Genomic DNA, 24634 nt, shown 5'->3' with positions numbered 1-24634 from the left:
AGTTACACATCGGCTGCTAACTGTACTGTATCAGACTATGAGAACACAACGTACACACCGGTGTCTGTCTGTGTTTGTCTGTGTCAGTGCATAGGTCAAGTTGCACAAAAAGTAATCTACGATTACATAGTTGAACAACTGACGTGAATGATCATTTATCCACCCCTGCCTGCAATCATGCTTCTTACACAATGTTCTGAGTCTGAAAGAGAGGGAGAGGAGAAGAGTAATCTGATCTGGTTTTACATCGCAGTGACTTTCTAGTGCTCTCTCTTTCCTAGACTTACAGTACATTGTGTTGTAGCATACCATACTGTCTGTCCTATTCGGTGACCTCTCTAGTTCCTGATCATGTCTCCTGAGAGAAATGCTATAGCCTACACTATGGAAATGGAACATTGGAATGTGCAATTAAAGCGTACAAATGCAAGTGCTGAAATGGTGTGATAAAAGTGATGTAACTCTGTGTGTTGGATGTATCATAGTGTCCATCAGCTGACACCCCTAGATCAGGGGTGTCAAACTCATTCCACGGAGGGCCTAGTGTCTGCTGGTTTTTGGTTTTCCCTTTCAATCAAGACCTAGACAACCAGGTGAGGGGAGTTCCTTACTAAATAGTGATCTTAATTCATCAATCAAGTACATGTGAGAAGCGAAAACACGCAGACACATCTGTGGAATGAGTTTGACAACTGTGTTTTAGAGATTTCAGGATCAGTTGACTGTGGTGTGTTATCTAAACATAGGGATTACAGACTAGCCTATATGACCAGTTATCTAAACAGAGGGATTAGAGGGTAACCTATAGCAATGCATATCTAAACAGAGGGATTAGAGACAAGCCTATACGACCATATATCTAAACAGGGGGATTAGAGGGTACCCTATAGCTAGATATCTAAACAGAGGGATTAGAGGGTAACCTATAGTACCAGATATCTAAACAGAGGGACTAGAGGGTAACCTATAGTACCAGATATCTAAACAGAGGGACTAGAGGGTAACCTATAGCACCAGATATCTAAACAGAGGGATTAGAGGGTAACCTATAGCACCATATATCTAAACAGAGGGACTAGAGGGTAACCTATAGCACCAGATATCTAAACAGAGGGACTAGAGGGTAGCCTATAGCACCAGATATCTAAACAGAGGGACTAGAGGGTAACCTATAGCACCAGATATCTAAACAGAGGGACTAGAGGGTAACCTATAGTACCAGATATCTAAACAGAGGGACTAGAGGGTAGCCTATAGCACCAGATATCTAAACAGAGGGACTAGAGGGTAGCCTATAGCACCAGATATCTAAACAGAGGGACTAGAGGGTAACCTATAGCACCAGATATCTAAACAGAGGGACTAGAGGGTAACCTATAGCACCAGATATCTAAACAGAGGGACTAGAGGGTAGCCTATAGCACCAGATATCTAAACAGAGGGACTAGAGGGTAGCCTATAGCACCAGATATCTAAACAGAGGGACTAGAGGGTAACCTATAGCACCAGATATCTAAACAGAGGGACTAGAGGGTAGCCTATAGCACCAGATATCTAAACAGAGGGACTAGAGGGTAGCCTATAGCACCAGATATCTACACAGAGGGACTAGAGGGTAGCCTATAGCACCAGATATCTAAACAGAGGGATTAGAGGGTAGCCTATAGCACCAGATATCTAAACAGAGGGATTAGAGGGTAGCCTATAGCACCAGATATCTAAACAGAGGGATTAGAGGGTAGCCTATAGCACCAGATATCTAAACAGAGAGATTAGAGGGTAACCTATAGCAATGGATATCTAAACATAGAGATTAGAGGGTAGCCTATAGCACCAGATATCTAAACAGAGAGATTAGAGGGTAACCTATAGCACCAGATATCTAAACAGATGGACTAGAGGGTAACCTATAGCACCAGATATCTAAACAGAGGGACTAGAGGGTACCCTATAGTACCAGATATCTTTATTTTTTATTTTTTTACCCCCTTTTCCCCCCAATTTTCGTGGTATCCAATCGCTAGTAATTACTATCTTGTCTCATCGCTACAACTCCCGTACGGGCTCGGGAGAGACGAAGGTCGAAAGCCATGCGTCCTCCGAAGCACAAGCCAACCAAGCCGCACTGCTTCTTAACACAGCGCGCCTCCAACCCGGAAGCCAGCCGCACCAATATGTCGGAGGAAACACTGTGCACCTGGCCCCCTCTGTTAGCGCACACTGCGCCCGGCCCGCCACAGGAGTCGCTGGAGCGCGATGAGACAAGGATATCCCTACCGGCCAAACCCTCCCTAACCCGGACGACGCTAGGCCAATTGTGCGTCGCGCCACGGACCTCCCGGTCGCGGCCGGCTGCGACAGAGCCTGGGCGCGAACCCAGAGACTCTGGTGGCGCAGCTAGCGCTGCGATGCAGTGCCCTAGACCACTGCGCCACCCGGGAGGCCTATAGTACCAGATATCTAAACAGAGGGATTAGAGGGTAACCTATAGCAATGGATACCTAAACAGAGGGACTAGAGGGTAACCTATAGCACCAGATATCTAAACAGAGGGACTAGAGGGTAACCTATAGCACCAGATATCTAAAAAGAGGGATTAGATGGTTGTCACGACTTCCGCCGAAGTCGGCTCCTCTCCTTGTTTGGGCGGCGATCGACGTCACCGGCTTTCTAGCCATCGCCGCTCCATTTTTCATATATCCATTTGTTTTGTCTTGTCCTATACAGACCTGGTTTTCATTCCCTAATCATTCTACATGAATTTAGCCCTCTGTTTCCCATCATGTCTTTGTGTGTAATTGTTTGTTTGGTATTGTGGATTATTGTCGGGCGCTTTACTTTTGCCATGTTCCGTGTTTTTGGCACGTTATTGTTTTTATGTGCTGTGTATTTTGGAACAGAATAAAAGTGCGCCTGTTCACTACACTCGGCTCTCCTGCACCTGACTTCGCCTCCTGTACATACCTTTGACAATGGTAGCCTATAGCTAGATATCTAAACAGAGGGATTAGAGGGTAACCTATAGCACCAGATATCTAAACAGAGGAATTAGAGGGTAACCTATAGCTCGATATCTAAACAGAGGGACTGGTGGGTAATTTATAGCATCAAATATCTAAACAGAGGGATTAGAGGGTAGCCTATAGCTAGATATCTAAACAGAGGGACTAGAGGGTAACCTATAGCAATGGATATCTAAACAGAGGGATTGGCAGGTAACCTATAGCACCGGATATCTAAACAGAGGGATTAGAGTCTAGCCTATAGCTACAATGTAATTTATTTCAATAAAACGCAAAATATCTTGCTGTAGTTTGTTCATAAATCATAAAGGTACTGTATACTAGCTGAAGTGTACATAAAACTATAATATTTATTACGTACAAACACAGCGTTTTGTGAACATGTCTCATTACCGTAACGCTTTTTCAAATTCCTGCAAAATCTCCAATCGGTTTTTCAATAAAGTTTTATTCTCCCACGATGCATCATCTAGAGGAGTAGTCCTTAGTTAAGTAAATGTTTTATTATTCTCAAACAGCCGTTTGTTTATATATTTTTTTGAGTTTGAAAACTGTTGCGGTAATGAGAGTTTTGTGGAAATTGTGATAAAATACATAATGTCTGATCCAAAAAAACTAATAATTATTATGAAATAGATAAATACAGATCAAGAGAACATCTCAGTGATCTAAGAGGAAATTGTTTTGTTGTCTGTGTGTGCACCTGGGTATGTGCATTGCATATGTGTGTGTGTGCATACTATGTGTGTGTGTGTTTGTATGTGTGTGCAAGGGAAAAAGAGGAGTGTGTTAAAAGCACACCTGCATCCTCACCTTTCGACCTCTCTGTTTAACAGCCTCCCCACTCCTTCATTCTATAACCCTATCTGTATACCGGGACAGAAAATACTCCTTTTAAAGACCATGGACTGACTTCTGGTAAGAAATAAGTTAATGGTAAATACATTGCGGTCTATGGAATGTGAAGAGTGGGCTTGAAATACAATATCAGTCTGCGTTACTCAAACAAGTGTTTCAGGTGGTGTGGGTCCATGTGGGACAGGTCCCACGGTCAGGGTCTGGAGAGCAGAGAGCTTTCATGGGAGGAGGGGTTTTGTCTGCCAGGACCGCTATGTGTGTCGCGTATAATCGTCAAGATTTAATCGTCACCAAGTGATATGTACAGTTGAAGTCGGAAGTTTACATACACCTTAGCCAAATATATTTAAACTCAGTTTTTCACAATTCCTGACATTTAATCCTTGTAAAAATTCCCTGTCTTAGGTCAGTTAGGATCACCACTTTATTTTAAGAATGTGAAATGTCAGAATAATAGTAGAGAGAATTATTTATTTCAGCTTTTATTTCTTTCATCACATTCCCAGTGGGTCAGAAGTTTACATACACTCAATTAGTATCTGGTAGCATTGCCTTTAAATTGTTTAACTTGGGTCAAACGTTCCACAAGCTTCCCACAATAAGTTGGGTGTCACGCCCTGACCTTAGTTCCTTGTTTATGTCTCTATTTTGGTTTGGTCAGGGCGTGAGTTGGTGTGGGCATTCAATGTTTTGTTCTATGTTTTGTATTTCTAGGTGTTTGGCCTGGTGTGGTTCTCAATCAGAGGCAGCTGTCTATCGTTGTCTCTGATTGAGAACCATACTTAGGTAGCCTCATTCCCACCTGTGCTTGGTGGGTAGTTTTGTGTATTGCACCTTGCAGAACTGTTCGTTTGTCGTTTTGTTGTTTTTGTTCAAGTGTTCGTATTTATTAAAAGTATTATGAATACTTACCACGCTGCACCTTGGTCCTCTTCTCCTTCTCCTGACGACAATCATTACATTGGGTGAATTTTGGCCCATTCCTCCTGACAGAGCTGACATTTGACAGAGCTGACATTTGCTCGCACACGCTTTTTCAGTTCTACCCACAAATTTTCTTTGTGTTGAGGTCAGGGCCTTGTGAAGGCCACTCCAATACTTTGACTTTGTTGTACTTAAGCCATTTAAGGACTTTGGAAGTATGCTTGGGGTCATTGTCCATTAGGAAGACCTATTTGCGACCAAGCTTTAACTTCCTGACTGGCTTGAGATGTTGCTTCAATATATCCACAGAATTGTCCTTCCTCATGATGCCATCTATTTTGTGAAGTGCACCAGTCCCTCCTGCATTAAAGCACCCCCACAACATGATGCTGCCACCCCCGTGCTTCATGGTTGGAATGGTGTTCTCCGGCTTGCAAGCCTCCCCCTTTTTTCCTGCAAACATAACGATTGTCATTATGGCCAAACAGTTCTATTTTTGTTTCATCAGACCAGAGGACATTTCTCCAAAAAGTACAATCTTTGTCCCCATGTGCAGTTGCAAACCGTGGTCTGGCTTTTTTATGGCGGTTTCGGAGCAGTGGCTTCTTCCTTGCTGAGCGGCCTTTCAGGTTATGTCGATATAGGACTCGTTTTACTGTGGATATAGATACTTTTGTATCTGTTTCATCCAGCATCTTCACAAGGTCCTTTGCTGTTGTTCTGGGATTGATTTGCACGTTTCGCACCAAAGTACGTTCATCTCTAGGAGACAGAACCTGTCTCCTTCCTGAGCGGTATGACAGCTGTGTGGTCCCATGGTGTTTATACTTGCGTACTATTGTTTGTACAGATGAACGTGGTACCTTCAGGCATTTGGAAATTGCTCCCAAGGATGAACCAGACTTGTGGAGGTCTAAACATTTTTTCTGATGTCTTGGCTTATTTCTTTTGATTTTCCCACGATGTCAAGCAAAGAGGCACTGAGTTTGAAGGTAGGCCTTGAAATACATCCACAGGTACACCTCCAATTGACTCAAATGATGTCAATTAGCCTATCAGAAGCTTCTAAAGCCATGACATCATTTTCTGGAATGTTCTAAGCTGTTTAAAGGCACAGTCAACTTAGTGTATGTAAACTTCTGACCCACTGGAATTATGATACAGTGAGTTATAAGTGAAATAATCTGTCTGTAAACAATTGTTGGAAAAATTCCTTGTGTCTTGCACAAAGTAGATGTCCTAACCGACTTGCCAAAACTATAGTTTGTTCCAAATAAATTTGTGGAGTGGTTGAAAAACGAGACTCCAACCTAAGTGTATGTAAACTTCTGACTTCAACTGTATGTAAGAGCAGACTACAGTCTGAATTACAACCAGCAGCTCCTGTCCTGGGAGAGAAAGGGAGAGAGAGAGAAACAACTATTACTTTAGATGATTAAGCACGTCAGACAGAGAGTGAGAGGCAGGCAAGGCATCAACGTAAAGGTCAGGCGCCTTTGACAAACTTTGTTTCCATTCAGTAAGAGAGAGGCTGAGTCTAGTTCTGCCAGGTCTGTGACCTCATCAAGCCGAGGGCACAGTGCAGCCTTATAAACCCAACCTCACATCCCCCCAACTCACAGCACTCTTTCCTAGGTCATTACTCGGGTAATAATCACATCAGGATGGCATGATACTTGTCAAACGATGTTCTACTCTATTTTAGACTAAGTTTGTGTTGAGGAATGATGACTGTGTTATGTTACAGGTATGTTACAGGTCTTTCAGGCAAGCTTTGTGTACTGTCTATAGAGGCAGTATCTACAGCACCTACCTGTACTAGGTAGTATCATGTGTGTGTGTGAGAAATAGAGGTGTGTGTGTGTGTACTGATATTACTTAAAATAGACATGCACAAGCATGAGTCCATGTTGCGTGCATATGGTAATGTCCTCTCTGCCAAGAGCAATAGCTAATCCTCTGCAAACAGTATGAAGTGCTGTTTATCATTACATCACCTTTTGGTTGTGATCCTGCTCCTATTGTGGACCTGTAGAAGACTGAGACAATGAGATGTGAAAGGGCCTGAGCCGGTTTGATACAATGACTGTGTTTGCTTCCCAAATTGTAACCTATTCCCTATGCGTTGCACTACTTTTGACAGGGGCCTATTGGGCTCTGGTCAAAGGTAGTGCACTATGTTGTTAGTACGGAGACATTTGGGACTCACCCTGTGTGATGTTCAGCTGGCCAGATTAGTAGGAGAACAAATCATGATTAAATTTAATCTCTCTGGGCAGATTCACACACGTTACAAACTCTTTCATTCATAGTGTCACAGAGTATGAATGTCAAACTAGTCTGGTCAGTTTACTACGTGGAGGGGGAGGAGACTGTCATGGCATTGTGCTTTCTTCAGTGTTCCCACTGGCCACAGACGTCAGTTCAACATCTAGATTTGATTTACATTGGGATAAGTTGTCAACTAATGTGACTTAAACAAAACATTTCACCATATCATTGGATTCAGGTTGAAAGGTGGGTAAAAAAAAAGACGAAATACCCTGACGTTGATTACTTTTTGCAAATCCAATCCGTTTTCCACGTTGATTCAACGTCATTGCATAGACATTTTTGGGTGAAATGACGTGGAAACAACATTGATTCAACCAGTTTTGCCCGTTGGGTTTACTGTAGTGTATCAGTATTTCATAACAATCACCTTCCTTATACAGTTGTAGGTGAGTTGACTTTAAAGGTACATTCTGGGGATTGGGAATCTGTTCAGTGGTCATTTCAATGTTACAGAATGTATCGTTATGAACTCTCCCCAGTATTATACTTGACGTGAAGATTGTTGTTTGCTGTTCAGACCACTATGGAGGAGGGAATGTTCTGGTAAAATAATACCATTGTGGTGCACATCATCATCATTAGCAGTAGAAGAGGCCATGCAAGGTCTCTTACCTCATATGGTGACTAACTAATTGTGTTCTGGCAGATTCCTCTTTACACCTTGGCCAAGCTGACAGGCAGCAAAACAAAGTATGCTCATCGACAAACTATGTTTGTGGTTTCGTACCTAGCGTACGCAGCAACAGTAAAAACCATGTTCATAGTTCATACATAGACTACATCAGCAACATTAAAAACCATGCTCATAGTTCATACATAGACTACATCGGCAACATTAAAAACCATGCTCATAGTTCATACATAGACTACATCAGCAACAGTAAAAACCATGCTCATAGTTCATACATAGACTACATCTGCAACATTAAAAACCATGCTCATAGTTCATACATAGACTACATCGGCAACATTAAAAACCATGCTCATAGTTCATACATAGACTACATCTGCAACATTAAAAACCATGCTCATAGTTCATACATAGACTACATCAGCAGTTACATAACTGGTGTTTTTGTTTTGTGCTCTTCTGAAAAGTTCAGAGCTCCAAAAACATCAGCACCTCAAACCGTGCTTTCGTTTGTCTTGCTTGAATAACTGGTACTTTCCAGCAAAAGTCTCTCTTTGCACATTCTTGTTAGTTTTTGTTTACTTTATTGTTGGACTATGACATGATCTGGAGGGAGTGAAATGGGTGAGAGCTTCCAAAGGAAAGTAGGCTCAAAAAATTAAATGTTACCAACGTTTCTCTAAAAGTAGTGTACAAAGGCAGTATAGATGTGCCAAAGGGAGTGATCCAGCCTAGGATTGGAACCCTAGATGTTCCCAGTGAGAGGTTCTAAACAGAAGTATAGTTCTCTCACAGTATAGGTTTCCCAGCACTCCTACGTCCAACCATTACAGTCATGGAACAGGACAGCCTGTGTGACTGTCAAACCCAACACTGACCAGTAGCGTTGGCCCTCTGCAATGTTTACTCTCAAAACACACAGCTTTGTCAGGGAAGTGAGCGTACAACAGCCAGAGTTGATATGGAGACATGCCAGATGCTCCACTCCAGCCAGCTCTATTTCAGTCTCACACAAACACACACAGGACAGCAGAGAACACTGGGGGCATATCTGAGCTCTCAGGACAGTCAATCAAAGAGATTGTTAGATATTATTATACACTCACTGAGCACTCTGCAATCGTCAGGTTTGGCACTTTGGCAGTACACACTTAGAAAAAAGGGTTCTTCGGCTGTCCCCATAGGAGAACCCTTTTTGGTTCCAGGTAGAACCCTTTTGGGTTCCATGTAGAACTCTCTGTGGAAATGGTTCTTCATGGAACCCAAAAGGGTTTTACCTGGAACCAAAAAGGGTTCTTCAAAGGGTCTCCTATGGGGACAGCCAAAGACAGTGACCCGGGTTGAACTCTTTAGAGGTGTTGCGTAACCAGCTCCTTGTCGACCTGGATCCCAGCTGTGCCCTTTGTCTGTTTGAACAGCTCAAATGTTGCAAGACTAACTGTGAGTAATAGCTGCAATCCATTAGGGCCAAACAGGGCCTGATTGCTTTAGTGTCTACTGTGACACAGTTTACTCATCAACAGAACCCTGATGAAGGTTTACGGAATTACACGCTATCCTCCTGGGACTAGTGCATTGTGATGGTGTAAGCAAACACTCACTAACGGATATGGCTGCTCTCTGCTCTCGCCTGGAGCCCAGATCTCTGAGTTTAGATCTGTTCAAGCAGACTGCTGCTTGCGGCTTATGACATCATCCCCGAATCATTCCGTGCGTGGCATGTGTACATATGCAGTCAAACAGCTATCCCTCTTACTCATAAACTGTCAGCCAGGCCAGGCCACTAATACAACTGGTGATGTAATGAATGATTCACAGCGTTTTTTCTTTTCATCCTCAGATCAAACACACAGAACAGAGATTGGCCTATGTCTATTCAGGATTTGTATTCACAATCACTTTTTCATCAAGGTGCACGTTTACCTTTCCCGCTACTATATAATGCAGAAAACGATAAATGACACAGTGAATTGAGATTAAGACTGTCGGACCATTCATGGCTTCATCATTGTCATGAGTCAGTGATTTAACCAAACCACAGTCTTATACAATGATACAGAGCCTGGACGACTGAGCTTCGGGGCTGAATAAAACAGATCACTCCCTTCACACAGCTGTCGCCTGCCTCAACCCACCAACCCTTTACCCCACGGCTACACCCAACCCCACCCCAACCCACCTATCAATCTCCTTCCACTATGTTCCTTCCTGTTCCCCCTGCAGGTAAAAAAAACATGCGTTCCCGTAGCAACAGCCTAGAGGACACAGCAAAGGCCAAGCTGGCTCAGCACCAGGCACGATCGCAGCGGCGGGCCACAGAACGTGAGGAGCCCCAGGGCAGGGGTGCAGGACGGGCCAGGCACAGGGAGCCCCCCGATGACACAGGCACAAACACAGGCACTGTCCAGAGGAAGGAAAAGGAGGGCAGCGGCAGCAGTGGGAGTGGCAGTGCCAGCAGTAACAGTCGGAGGGAGAAGGCAGCAGGCGGGAAGACCAGGGACCTCTCCCGAGACGACCTTCTGTTCCTGCTCTCCATGCTAGAAGGAGAACTGCAGGTGAGGAGAGACTGTGGGACTGGCTAGGGTTTGGCTGGTTCTGGGTTATCTGGTGAGAAGAGGCAGATCACTTGGCTTCTTGATAATACTAAACCATGGGTAGTCTAGCTATAGGACATGCTTCTTTGTAATAATAAACCATGGGCAGTCTAGCTATAGGACAGTCTTCTTTGTAATAATAAACCATGGGCAGTCTAGCTATAGGACAGTCTTCTTTGTAATAATAAACCATGGGCAGTCTAGCTATAGGACAGTCTTCTTGGTAGTACTAAACCATGGGTAGTCTAGCTATAGGACAGTCTTCTTGGTAATACTAAACCATGGCTAGTCTAGCTATAGGACAGTCTTCTTGGTAGTACTAAACCATGGGTAGTCTAGCTATAGGACAGGCTTCTTGGTAATACTAAACCATGGGTAGTCTAGATATAGGACAGGCTTCTTGGTACAGTCATACTAAACCATGAGTAGTCTATATTTTGGTAATACTAAACCATGGGTAGTCAAGCTTTTGGTAATACTAAAACATGGATAGTCTAGCTATCATGCTCATAGAACTGTGTCCTCTTCTCTCTCCCTCTCTCTCTCCCCCTTACCACAGGCCAGAGACGAGGTGATCACGGTGTTGAAGGCTGAGAAGATTGACTTGGCCCTCTTGGAGGCCCAGTATGGGTTCGTCACCCCACAGAAGGTCCTTCAGGCCCTGCAGAGAGACACCGTCCAGAGCAAGGCTGAGACCTTCCAGGAGGACATCTACGAGAGGCCCATGGCTGAGGTAGCACAGTCTCAACATTCAATACAGCAGCTCAGTAAAGTCTGGGGACAGTGAAGTATAGCACCCTGATAAGATGACTTGGAAGGGTTGAGACTTCAGCTACAGTATATGGGCGGCAGGTAGCCTAGCGGTTAAGAGCGTTGGGACAATAACAGAAAGGTCGCTGGTTCGAATCCCCAAGCCGACTAGGTGAAAAATCTGTTGATGTGCCCGTGAGCAAGGCACTTAACCCTAATTGCTCCTGTAAGTCGCTGTGGATAAGAGTCTGCTAAAATGTATATGAAGTGGCTACTTTGTAGGTTCAAAGATCAACTTTGGGTTTTGGTCTCATGACTGGACAATCACATTTTAAACTACATTAATACATCCGATATCACCTCTCATAGAGGTGACAGGAAGTGTATTTGGAGTGGTCAGTAAACGCTCTGGTCTCTCCTAGCTGGACAAGCTGGTGGAGAAGCAGAGGGAGACCCACCGTCGCATGCTGGAGCAGCTGCTGCTGACTGAGCAGTCCCACAAGCGCGCCCTGTACAAGCTGGATGACGAGAAGAGGAACCATGGAGACTTCATGAGGAAGAGTGACGAGTTCACCAACCTGCTGGAGCAGGAACGAGAAAGGTCTGTTTGTTGCTCTGTTTCTCAACTTAACAAACATACATGCGCAAAGGCAGGCACACACACATGTATGCACATATACACACACACACACACACACACACACACACGGATGCACGCGCACACACACACACACACACACACACACACACACACACACACACACACACACACACACACACACACACACACACACACACACACACACACACACACACACAAGAGCTGAGCACGCTCCTCAGAAAGGCTCCTCAAGGTGTTGAATGAATGATCTTGAAATGAACGCCTACATGCCAAAACCGTTATGGATGGTTTGTATTTACTGTTTTCACATAGAAAAGAGGGACTTAAAACCAAATGCTTGATAAATAATTCAATACATCAGTATCAGGTTGCCTTTGATTGGTAATCCCCTTATAAATGACGTGGCTGTATTATAACCCAGGTTGTGCTGAGACATGTTATCGTAAGACGACAGAGTGATGCATAATTCCAGAAGAAACTTTACTCATTGGCTTCCAAAGAACAATGACCCAACCCTGAATAGCTGCTACAGACAGACTCATACTGATGTTTGTTGGGCTAGATATTAGAGTAATACGTGTCCTTTACGGTTAGCTGGTATTTACCTGGAATTTAGAACGACATTATGAATAGCAGACTGTAGTTACATACAGAGAAAAACTTTCTTGAAGGTTCCCAGTTTTACACACGTTTAGGTTTCATCCAGGTTTCTGCAACTGTGATAATTGAACTGTAATACACTCTGTGTATAATATTACAGCAAATGAATGGGCATGCCAAGGAGATGTCCAAAACAAACACCACATTACACTCTACACACATTAACAGACCATCTGACAGAGTACAGAGTTCCCCTATTATAGACATTAATTGTGTCGTAACTCAAACATGACCCAGACTCATGTTGGTACTTAGAAACTCGACCATAGTGTTCAGATCGGGTGTGTTGAAGTCAAACTCGATGACTTGGCCCAAAATTAAACTGCCTTTGCCCTTGTTATAAGCAACATCTCACTCTCTCTCTCTCTCTCTCTCTCTGCAAACATGTACTCTGGCAGATTCTCTGTGTCAATAGTAATGTCTTTATATGGCAATGTCAGTCAGTGTGAAGTGAAGTCAGAGAGATCTGGCTTAAGTGTATCCACCCTGACAGAGAACTTTCAAGCCCTAACAGGGAGTTCACCTTCTGACTGAGGCTATGCCTTCCTGTAGAGACATCTATCATTGTAAATCTGTGTAAAACGGACTAGACTGTACCATACAGGTATAGTATGACCTCCTCCCTCCATCTCTCCCTCCATCCATCTCTCCCTCTAGCCGCCCCTGCTTCCTCAGCCAGATTCATTCACACGTCCACCTAATCATTTCAGAGAGAGAGAGAGATTTGGCCATCAGCCCGGTCCAGAGCGAGGTGCCCTAATTATGATGACCGCATTATCAGAACCTCTCTGGGTCGGTCGGTGTGTTTGGCTTGGCGGACCGCGGCCACGGCCTGGGCCTGCAGGACTGGGCTCAGTCACGGTTCGGAGGAGCGTGTCAGGAAGTGTTGAAGTGCCATGATAAATATCCCTCCGCCCAGGGTTCACGTTAATTACTCTGTGAGAACAAGGTGAAAGATTTATACGAGAGAGAAAGAACACAATGGTCTAGGAGGAAAAGAGCATTAATCATACTGCATGTTCAACAAGATGTCAGGTCGCCATGGTAATGACTAAAGTTTGGCCAAAGCTTTGTAGACTAGAGGACATCCAGATTTGGGCTTGAGTGAGTAAACTGTAAAGAAAGTAGAGCTGAAGGTTTTCTTCTACGTCTGCCTTCTTCACCTGTCTTCGCTCAGAGACCGGCTGGAGCAGAACTAGAGCAACAAGTGAAGTGCTTGGGGAACAACGGTAGAGTAAAGGTGGGTGACTCTGAGGTGTTGTCTCACCTCATCTAATCCCTGGTTGTTTGTCTAGACCAGTGGTTCCCAAACTTTTTATAGTCCCGTACCCTTTCAAACATTCAACCTCCGCCTGCGTACCCCCTCTAGCAGAATCCACTCTCACATAGGTACGCAAAGGGCATCAGTGTCTTAACAGCGCAATTTTCCAAGGCAGGATACTCTGAGCGCAGCCAATCCAGAAATCTGTCGGTGCCTTCTGATTAAATTCAATTTTCACAGAACCGCTTGGTGAAATTTCGATGAGGCTCTCTTGTTCAGATATTGGTAAGTGGACTGGAGGCAGAGCATGAAAGGGATAAGGAATCCAGTTGTTTGTGTCATCCGTTTTGGGAAAGTACCTGCGTAATTGCGCACCCAGCTCACTCAGGTGCTTCACTATATCACATTTGACATTGTCCGTTCATTTGCACACAAAAAATCATACAATTATGGAAAGACATGTGTGTTGTCCTTGTTAATGCAGACAGAGAAGAGCTCCAGCTTCTTAATCATAGCCTCAATTTTGTCTCGCACATTGAATATAGTTGCGGAGAGTCCCTGTAATCCTAGATTCAGATCATTCAGGCGAGAAAAAACATCCCCCAGATAGGCCAGTCGTGTGAGAAACTCATCATCATGCAAGCAGTCAGACACGTGAAAATTATGGTCAGTAAAGAAAACTTTAAGCTCTTCTCTCAATTAAAAAAAACGTGTCAATACTTTGCTCCTTGATAACCAGCTCACTTCTGTATTTTGTAAAAGCGTTACATGGTCACTGCCCATATCATTGCATTGTGCATAAAATACACGAGAGTTCCGGGGCTTTGCTTTAACAAAGTGAACCATTTTCACTGTGTCCAAAATGTCTTTCAAGCTGTCAGGTATTCCTTTGGCAGCAAGAGCCTCTCGGTGGATGCTGCAATGTACCCAAGTGGCGTCGGGAGCAACTGCTTGCATGTTCGTTACCACTCCACTATGTCTCCCTGTCATGGCTTTTGCGCCATCAGTACAGATACCAACACATCTTGACCACTGAAGTCCATATGATGTCACAAAGCTGTCCAGTAGTTTAAAAATATCCTCTCCTGGTTTGCAGAAGAGGGTGTCTTCCTTAATTGACCCCCCATAAACGTAACGGATATATACCAGGAGCTGTGCCAGGCCCGCCACGTCTGTTGACTCATCCAGCTGTAACGCATAGAATTCACTGGCTTGTATGCGAAGCAGTAATTGTTTCAAAACATCTCCTGCCATGTCACTGATGCGTCGTGAAACAGTGTTGTTTGATGAAGACATTGTCTATATCGTTTTTTTGGGCCTTTCCCCCAGCATTGTCCCAGTCATATCCGCGGCAGCAGGAAGAATTAAATCCTCCACAATAGTATGGGGCTTGCCTGTCCTAGCCACTCGGTAGCTCACCATATAAGACTTTTCTAGCCCCTTCTTATTAATGGTATCTGTTGCTTTTATACATGTCTTTTTACTTGAAAGTTGTCTTAATTCTGACTCAAAAAACTCCTGCGGCTTATTTTTTCAATTGGCATGTTTTGTTTCTAAATGTTGGCGCAAGAGTGAAAGTTTCATCGAGTTGTGAGATAGTACTTTTACACACATAACACACCGTGGCTGAGGAGAGGCGCTACTCCCAATATAAGTGAACCCCAAATCAATGTAGTTCTCATCATATTTGCACCTCTTCGATGGTCCAACATCCCTGTCTGTTGTTCGGTGCTTTCCCGGGTAAGGGGGCGGTAGCTCTTCGGCTACATCAGATTCACAACTGTCAGTGTCCATGCTAGCTGGGCTAACAACAAATATAGAATTACTGATGCTAGCTTTGGATGTGCTCGTGGAAGCAGAACAACTTGTGTCATCAACAGGTGCAGGTGTAGTACTGCGGGTAGTAGCAGTACTACTAGTAGAGCTAGTATGTGTCTCTATGGACGCGGGCCTTACTTTTTTAACCATTTATCCATTTTCGAGCAAACAGAATGAGCAGCAGCTACATTTGGCTAAATACGGACCGTTAGTGGAATTCCCGCGAGAGACTAACGGTTATATTATTTGACTAGGCTACCTGTATTTGACATTGTGTTGTTATTTCGCTGAACACAAGATGGTTTAATTTTATTTTGGGCAGTGAAACGAGGCTACTCAGGCGAGAGAAAAAAACTCAAATGTATAGCCCCGTTGGAAAATACAAATGGACTGTTTGAAAATGTGAAGAGTTTTCAATTATATATTTTTAAATGTGAATCACATTTTTATTTGGCGTAAACCCGGCGGCATTGCGCGGAACCCCAGTTTGGGAATAGCTGGTCTAGACTATCTTCAAAAGACTGATTATTTTTACATGGCTGAATTGTGGGTAATTATGATATTATCCTATACTGTTACAAACTATCAAATGTCTAGAGAGTCAGCAACACTTAAGATTACTGAAGGGTTCTGTTCTATTAAGACTGTATCATTTAGGCTCTTAATAAGTAGCATGTATGTAGATTACTGAAGGGTTCTGTTCTATTAAGACTGTATCATTTAGGCTCTTAATAAGTAGCATGTATGTAGATTACTGAAGGGTTCTGTTCTATTAAGACTGTATCATTTAGGCTCTTAATAAGTAGCATGTATGTAGATTACTGAAGGGTTCTGTTCTATTAAGACTCTATCATTTAGGCTCTTAATAAGTAGCATGTATGTCGATTACTGAAGGGTTCTGTTCTATTAAGACTGTATCATTTAGGCTCTTAATAAGTAGCATGTATGACGAACAGTGTTTATTCAAGCCAAACAAAATCACAAAATAAAGTTGGGCCTGGACAAAGAAACAGTAGAGTCACTTTCTCAAAGTAACTCTGGGTATTGACATTCAACAGCCCACCAGCACGTACACAGACTGTCACATGTGTTGCTGTCTTGTGTTTACCATTTGGACCAAACATGGACATGAACCAGGGGTAAAAAGGCTTCTTTGAACCATCATAAACCTTTTTGCTCAAAATGGAAACACATTCTCTTCGACTCTCTTGGATGTCTACAGCAAGAATAATTCCCCAAAGCAATTTCAATAAATACTTTAACTGTAGTAGTCGTCCCATTTCAGGACCTGATACGTCGTGTGGCAGCTTCTGTTCTGAAGACAGCCATTCCCAAAAATAATCACAGGGGGCAGAAACACAAAACAGCAAAACCTCAGAACACACAGAATGTAGATGGACAAACCAATTATCACTGGTCTGAAGAGAGCGACAATAGCCTCTGTGATCTAAGCACTAAAGCTTGGCCATAGCTCACCCGTTTGAAGAGCACTGCGCAGCACCAGTTTTTGATTTCATGCCCGTTAATCCATTGTTGTATGATGCATTTTCGCTGGATGCAGTCATTTCCTTTCTGGACCCTGCTGGCAAACAGCGAGTGTGATTACATACTACGAGGGCTATGTGTAGGGATTTAAGAACAGACGAGACACCAGAGCTCCCCTTCTCTCTTCTCTCTCTCTATCTCTCTCTCGCTCTCTCTCCCTCCATTTCCTTCTCTCTTTCTCATTTCTCATTGTCTCTTTCTCCCTCTTTATTTTGGCACTGAGCCTCCAACTGTTGGGTGACCCTTCCTGGTCCTGGAAAGCTCATGTAGCATGTTAATCTGGGAGTTGAGAGGGTTTGGGGGGGTTGATAGAGGTCAAGCAGCCCCCTCTGATTAATTGGCTATCGAGCCATGTCCAGGCCTGAGGACCTCACTACAGTGTACAGTGTGTTTGTGTGTGGCAGTAGTGGGGTGTGAGAGCAGAGTAGCACTGAGCACTCTAACCATCAGCAGATGTTGCCTGAAACATGACTTCAACACGTGTGTAACGTACGGCACCGAGGCACTTCAGCTCACTCTGTCTCTTTTGTGTTTGAAAGGTGAAAGGTTAATTTGGTTGACTAATATGAAAATCTGGATGTTTTTCTTTTCTTGTTAGTGGGTGACTATACCTTTAGATAAAAATGATGTTTCTCATGAAAAAGTAGCGCTCTGGTCATTGGTTTGACAGCATAGTAAGATGGATAGGTGTTCTCTCTCTACATCTCTACAGTCCCATCTCACACACAGGGGCTCAGTGTGCCGGTCCACTGACCCTGTCATGATTACATAATTCAGGTGCATCTGGAACATTCCACTGCCATTCCATCATTCCTTGTGATGCTTATTATTACTCTGCATCCCAAATGGCACCCTGTTCCCTATGTAGGGTACTACTTTTGACCAGGGCCCCATATTGGGCTCTGGTCAAAAGTAGTGCACTATATAGGGAATAGGGTGCCATTTGGGACGCAGATCCTTCTCAGTTCTCGAAGAATGAACATTGGGGCGTTTTGATCTGCTTCCAGGAATTCATTATAATGTATGTGCAGGAACAGCATACCTCTCTCAGTATGACTACACCTTCAGGGTAGGATCGACTACAAATGTCCAGGACTATGTTTTAAGAAGTTATCGTCCAGCTGTTACTGGTGCAGGCACAAGCAGGATCCCCTGTCACATCTTGACTATCTATTTTAGATGCTATAACTCTCTCATTAACTACTAGAGGCAACAGAGTGATGAATCATCTGTTGCTGACCAATTAGATGAAAGAGCATCCAGCCAAGACTCTTAACAGTTGGTCATGACTTTAATTAAGGAATAGCACACCTGTATTGCCACGGCTCCCAGAATGCTTTGATACACTTACGCATGCTGTACATTCCTGTTTGGAATTTCAGTGTAGGGCTGAAGGTATAAAGAAAACATGACAGAATGTCGTGACTTGCCAGCAAAATGTTTATCCCCAGCAAGGAATAAGATAAAAGAAACATGAAACCATCTTTAATTGGAATGTAAAAAATGTTATATGATCGTTTATCTCTGCTTTTTGATGTGGAAAGAGTTGCAAACATAGAGGTCATGGACTTGGAAAGGAGAAGAGCAGAGACACACATACACTTTCAGTAAGCAAACTCTCAACGACTTTGTTTTCCATGTGTGAAGGGGTGACATTGTTTGAAATGTGTGTAGTAGTGTGCTCTAAGGCCCAACCACAGGAACTGTGGTGAGGTCCAGAATCATCACACAGCTATGACATATTCACCAACTCCTTCTAAACATACAGATGACACAGACTCCCCTCGATGTGCTTTGTCCAAACAAAGCGGGCTGGAACTCGGCTCCGGTTGTGTCAGTACATCTTTGACCTTCCACTTCTGGGAAATACGGACTGAGGGAATTTTGGCTTAAGCGATTCAGCCAGCATATACTCCGTGCATTCAGAATTTCTGCAAGTGTGAGAGTTGTGTCAGTGTCCTACGATTTATCCTTTGAAAACTCTCATTCACAAGAATACTGCTTTTTTCGTACGAAAAGACCTACTAACCAGACCTGTTAGACGATTATTGTAGTTAATGTGGTTTGTTTTATGACTTCCTCTCTGAATACTTTCTTGTCTGAACTTGAAACGCCTGTATATATGTTTTATGGCAGTTCACATGATACAGTGTGTATTCAGGTAGAAACGTATCCTCTTGAGGTGGCTGAAGCTACAAACTAAACTAAATATGGAACCTAAGGGGAAATCCACTTCTCTCTCTTCTTTTCTGTCTTTACAGTTCATTTGATCACCCTGTTGCAAACTTTTTCTTTTTGTACTTATAGTTATGTTGTGGTTTTCATATAAGCCCTTTTGGGCTTCATACCTCACCTGCACACTGTTTTTACCAGTTTTTATCTCTACTGTTTTGTCTTTCACTTATTTTCTTTGGTGTGAATAAATCAAACCTAAAACCTAAACCAGGGGACGTTTAAAAAGGATTCTAAAGTTTGTAATTTCCAATTTGAAATTTCAGACTTGATTTTCCCTTACGAAAAATGCATCAACCCCTACAAAAAAATCAATTTAATTATAATCCACATAATAATTCACATGTCCTGTTGCTGCAGGATTACGTTCCTGCTGTGAGAAACTGGTCAAATTAAGATCCCACACCTGTACACACTGTAATTGTGTCACACAGGCGTGGCCTTGGACCGATTGGAAAATGTGAGCTGATTCCTGATTGTGACCTGACGGACTAGTCTGCCAACTGTCCCTCTTCCTCCTCTACTGCCAGATAGTGAGAGGATTGTCTAGCCATGGACGTGACAATGATGAGACCAACACTTTGATCAGTGTGCTCCACTAAGTTCTGCCTCTAATAGAACTGAAGCAGATCCCACCAGGTTACGTATTGTGATGAGAAAGCCTGTTCAAAACCCACTGCACAACTAATGGACACTTTTAGTGCACTGTACTCAATACACAAGATCTATAATGATGGCCATATTTTTACCACAGTACAGGACCTAGTTGAACCTCAACCAGTAATGTGTCTAGGAGGTGAACTATAACTAAAACCTTGGACATAATGATTAAAGGCCCGTTTTACGACGTGTAAGTGCTTTTCTTAGTGTGCAGAGCTGTCAGACGTTTCTCCGTTACCTCTGTAAATGTGTGGGCCTATTAGGTCCGGGAGCCGTCATTGAATGGCGTCGTGTGATTACATATCTCTGACAGAATGCAGTGATTAGCCTGGCAGACCACAGAGTACATACTCTGCTCTCAGCTCCTATTTTCACCCTGTGAGACAGAGAAAGAGAGACAGTGTATTACTTTGGATGATTAAGCACATCAGTGCTTTGCATAATGAACGATTCCTCCCAACCCTTCCTTCCCGCATTTTCATGTACTGTAAAACTCTCCAACTTTCAGGGAATTTAATCCCAGTTATGATTTGCCAAGTTTGTGTCACTGTCCCTTGTATAAATGGATTCCTCCCTTGCGTAAGTGTGTCCAGCTATTAGGGTTTCATTCCACTCCCCCAGAGGTATTCCAAAAAGTAAATGGAACTCTGTGAAAGAAATCTAGCAGTTAACACACCAGTAAGCCTGAAATGTCTTCCCCATGTTCTGCCTCCATAGAATCTGATGAGTGAGTAAAGACGAGTCTTCAATTACAACAGAGGAGCAAAAATGCCAGGAGCTACATGTTGAGGATACTTTTACCAGCAGTCTGATTTCTCACTCTCTGTAGCAGTAGTTTGAGTGGATAGCCTACACAGTACCTCTTAAATTATGGCTGGCACAACATGGGTAAAGGAAGTTCTTTTCATATTGTCAGGCTGGAAGGAAGCGACTGACAACTTGAAGGTTGTGTGCGTCCCAAATGGCACCCCATTCCCTATATAGTGCACTAATTATGACCAGAGCCCTATGGACCCTGGTCCAAAGTATACCACACTATAACGGGAAAAGGGTGCCATTTTGGACGTAGACTTGAACATGACGTCTCTGAGGCTGGCAGCAGCAGCTGTGTCTGTCTGTACAATGTGCTGGAGCTGCTCATGCTCTCCCGCCAACATGGTGTCAAGATAGTGAGTGAATTATGGGGGAAAAGGAGGCCAGAGCTGCCAGTTGAAATCTCTTGTCGAGGTGAATGCATTCTCCATTCTCCAAGCCGGACGGCTCTCTCTCTGTCTGGCTGAATTGTGAAAACGTTTCATTCAAACTGGGATGTGACAAACAAACATTCTTTGTGTTTTGATGGCATCTGCCCGTAATCACAGTGGCATTTCATGCAAATCTTTTCGGAGGAATTATATTTGCAATCTTGTGTCATTCTGTGTTCTGTCATGTCAAATGACATTCAGCAGTCAGTAACAACACATGCCAAAAGAGACATGAACATATTTTGTGCAAGCCAGGGGGCTGGATCGCTCAGAACAACCAGAGTTAAGGGGCTTCTCTCTGACATGACTTTCCCCTGATGTAAGGTCTAATGGTTTATGTCAAGTGCTGTGTATTGCTTAATTTTGATTGGCGCAGCGGCCTAAGGCACTGCTTGAGGCGTCACTACAGACACCCTGGTTCGATTCCAGGCTGTAACACTCCGTGATTGGGAGTCTCATAGGGCCGCGCTCAATTGGCCTAGCGTCGTCCGGGTTTGGCCGGTGTAGGCCATCATTGTAAATGATCATTTGTTCTTTACGGACTTGCCTAGTTAAATACAACAACAAAAAATAATACAACTCTGTATTGTTACAAACACCAATGAATCCTAAGCCATACCCCTACCTACATGTACAAATTACCTGGACTAACCTGTACCCCCGCACATTGACTCGGTACCGGTACCCCCTGTATATCATTATTGTTATTTTATTGTGTTACTTTTATTTCATTTTTTTACTCTAGTTTATATAGTAAATATTTTCTTAACTCTATTTTCTTAAAACTGCATTGTTGGGTTAAGGGCTTGTAAAAAAAGCATTTCACAGTAAGGTCTACACCTGTTGTATTCGGCGCATGTGACAAATAAAATGTTATTTGATTTGTTTTACTTCAGATCATTGGACATACTTCTATTCCACAGATGTAAACGTGAGCATTCACCATATACTAGGAGTAATGTTCCAAGGCCATGTTGTGTTACGTCCTCAATGAGTCAGAGTTGGACTTGTATCTGCTATTATTCATGGGGCTATCCCATCAACATGGAAGGTAATGTGGTGTACACACAGTTTTATTAACTTTGTGTAAAATCTAAAGTCGACCTCGTAACTCGCGCAAAGAGTTAGCAAACGGCTAATTTTGAGGTGATAACTGTTCATTACTAACATTTATGAGGATGGAGGTTCAATTTACTTTTCCTTGACGGGAATTCGGCTGCTGACGCAGACTCGACATGGCCGCCATCAAGTTTGTTTACTTGTTTGGTGTGAATGCAGCCCTTTGTTAGAGGCAAGCTAGGTCAGTCTGCTAATAACTGTTATCTAACATGTCCCCACCCACCCTCACTAACACAGGGAATTTACAAGTGTCGACTTTCAAATGTAGCAAGTCCAAGAAGAATAGACTGGCTGAAACTGAGACAAGGGGTTGAGTTTGTGGTTACAATGGGACAGATGAATAGTTTGTGGTTAAAATGGGAGAGATTAATTCAAGGCCATATCCTGAAGCATTGGGAGAACTTGTCGAGACTGAAGGTGGTCGGATGTCAAGTCATGATATAGAAACCAAACCGTAAAACTAGACTAGGTGTTTGGCAGGAAACAATGCAGAGCTGTCACAGGGACCACCCTGTCCCAATGCATCTTGGGGGCTTTGATGAGATGTTTCAACCAGGGAAATAAGAAACTCTGTAGTGTCTGAAATGTCTCCCTCCTCTTCTCCTGGCCTGGCCCAATGCATCTTGGGGGCTTTGATAAGATGTTTCAACCAGGGAAATAAGAAACTCTGTAGTGTCTGAAATGTCTCCCTCCTCTTCTCCTGGCCCAATGCAGGTGTCTGTGAAGACTGATGAAGACCTTTTCCATTTATTCCGTCTATATTCAAAATGGCAAAACTCAGCTATGTAGCAAAAACTGAAAAATGCAACACTTGCGATGGCAACACAACGACACACAATACAAGACAACCGGACTAATGTAAGTTGTTCACAAAAGCCACGTGGACAAGGTGTAAAAGCACTAAATTAAAACACTTTAACATTTTACAAGCCCACCAAGCTTCTTGGAGAACATTACAGAAATGTAATTCAAATCGTGTGAATACCCATGGCTCAACATAAAACAAAATCCAGGCTTTTTACGACAGGAATCCAGAGACTTGACCAGTTCTCAGTCAATTGTAACAAGTATACAGCAGCCCAATGGCTGGAGCGGCTAATTATAGTAGTTTTAAAGGCCACACAACTCGAAAGACTACTTCCATCAACTGCAGCACTATAGAAAAACAACACCCCCCCCAGAAACATAATCTAATTACAAAATGGTGGTTAGCAAATCCATTCCTTGGCACAACTGCTTTTGAGCAACCATTTCAAGTGAATAATCAAGTACCTGCTCTACCCTCAGCCATTCTATCTTTCTACATGACCGAATAAGAAACACACTGTGTGTGATTATTGTATTATGTTGGTGTTTGATGCAGATCTCATATTATTCTCTTGATGTTATGAGCGTTTCGGAGGGGTACAGTTTACCACAGGTTTAGAGAAACCTGAGAGGGCAATTTGTGTAACATTAAAGGATACAGCAACAGCACATGAGGCCAGGGGGAAGTGAACAAGATCAGATATCTACAGTACCATTAACCCCCCCCCCCCTTACTTTACTTTTCACTCCCTCCACATAAAAACATATTGTCAGACTGTATCAAGCAGCAAGAGCAAAAGGAGCCAATATCTGGAGATAAATGTGTGGGGGTCACCCCCCAGGTAATCCTCTGGTAATAAAAGAGGTGCCTTACGGAGAACTGTTAGAGTTGGAGTGGGGGGGGGTCAAAAGAAGTTCATGCGGGAGTCTAGTGAGTTGAAGAGGCCATAGAGTTGGCTTAGTGAGAGAGTGAACTGGGGAGGATCAATGTCAGAGTCAGGAGGCTGAACACAAGTCAGGTTCTGACACTGTTAGTCTCTATCAGGGATGCTGCTGGTTGAAGTGGTGTTATATCAAAGGCTTTACAGTCTTTTGTTACTTTTTTGTATTTTTGTGTTTCTGGTATTCAATATTTCAGCCTCCCTCAAGTCATAAGAAAATGGTTCCAATCGACACAAAATGTAGGCCCGTAATCTGAAACGTAGAATACTATTGTAACGTTTGTTGTTACCATGTACCATAGACACTACAGTACTTCTGCAACTTGGGATCCAGATGTAGTTTTAACCATGGCAACAAGTTAGCACCACACATACCAAGACATTAACATCCTATTTACAAGTCTCGGGTTAGACTGAGGACATTACACATCATTCCTCCTCCACCTGCTCCTCCCTGTTCTATATCCTCAGGATGACAGCAGGGAATGGTTTTTGCCAATACTCAGAAACGTTCAGTATGTAGCTAGAGAGAAGGTAGGAACGATGTGGACAAGCAAGCACATGATGATAAAACCCTCGGCATAAACACTGTGCCTGGATCTCTAATTTAA

General features: G+C 43.3%; 2 protein-coding genes across 3 annotated transcripts in view; one reads left to right on the top strand and one right to left on the bottom strand.

Annotated features, from left to right (window-relative positions):
* LOC139532510 (uncharacterized protein alr4393) overlaps nt 1-17075 on the bottom strand; it is a 55544-nt gene extending 38469 nt beyond the window's left edge. Inside the window, exon 1 of the mRNA XM_071330207.1 lies at nt 16952-17075. The gene's annotated coding sequence lies outside the window, so the exon portion shown is untranslated. The remainder of the gene's footprint in view (nt 1-16951) is intronic.
* LOC139532509 (filamin A-interacting protein 1-like) overlaps nt 1-24634 on the top strand; it is a 66100-nt gene that overhangs the window by 21837 nt on the left and 19629 nt on the right. For both annotated transcript variants that reach the window (XM_071330203.1, XM_071330204.1), the window contains exons 2-4: nt 9994-10325; nt 10924-11097; nt 11537-11715. In XM_071330203.1, coding sequence (XP_071186304.1) covers nt 10005-10325; nt 10924-11097; nt 11537-11715 — 674 coding nt within the window. In that variant the 5' untranslated portion in view covers nt 9994-10004. The remainder of the gene's footprint in view (nt 1-9993; nt 10326-10923; nt 11098-11536; nt 11716-24634) is intronic.

The sequence above is a fragment of the Salvelinus alpinus genome, chromosome 10 (assembly GCF_045679555.1).
Source record: "Salvelinus alpinus chromosome 10, SLU_Salpinus.1, whole genome shotgun sequence".
Classification (NCBI taxonomy): domain Eukaryota; kingdom Metazoa; phylum Chordata; class Actinopteri; order Salmoniformes; family Salmonidae; genus Salvelinus; species Salvelinus alpinus.
The sequence above is the reverse complement of the archived record's forward strand: the minus strand, read 5'-3'. Positions and strand labels throughout refer to the sequence as shown.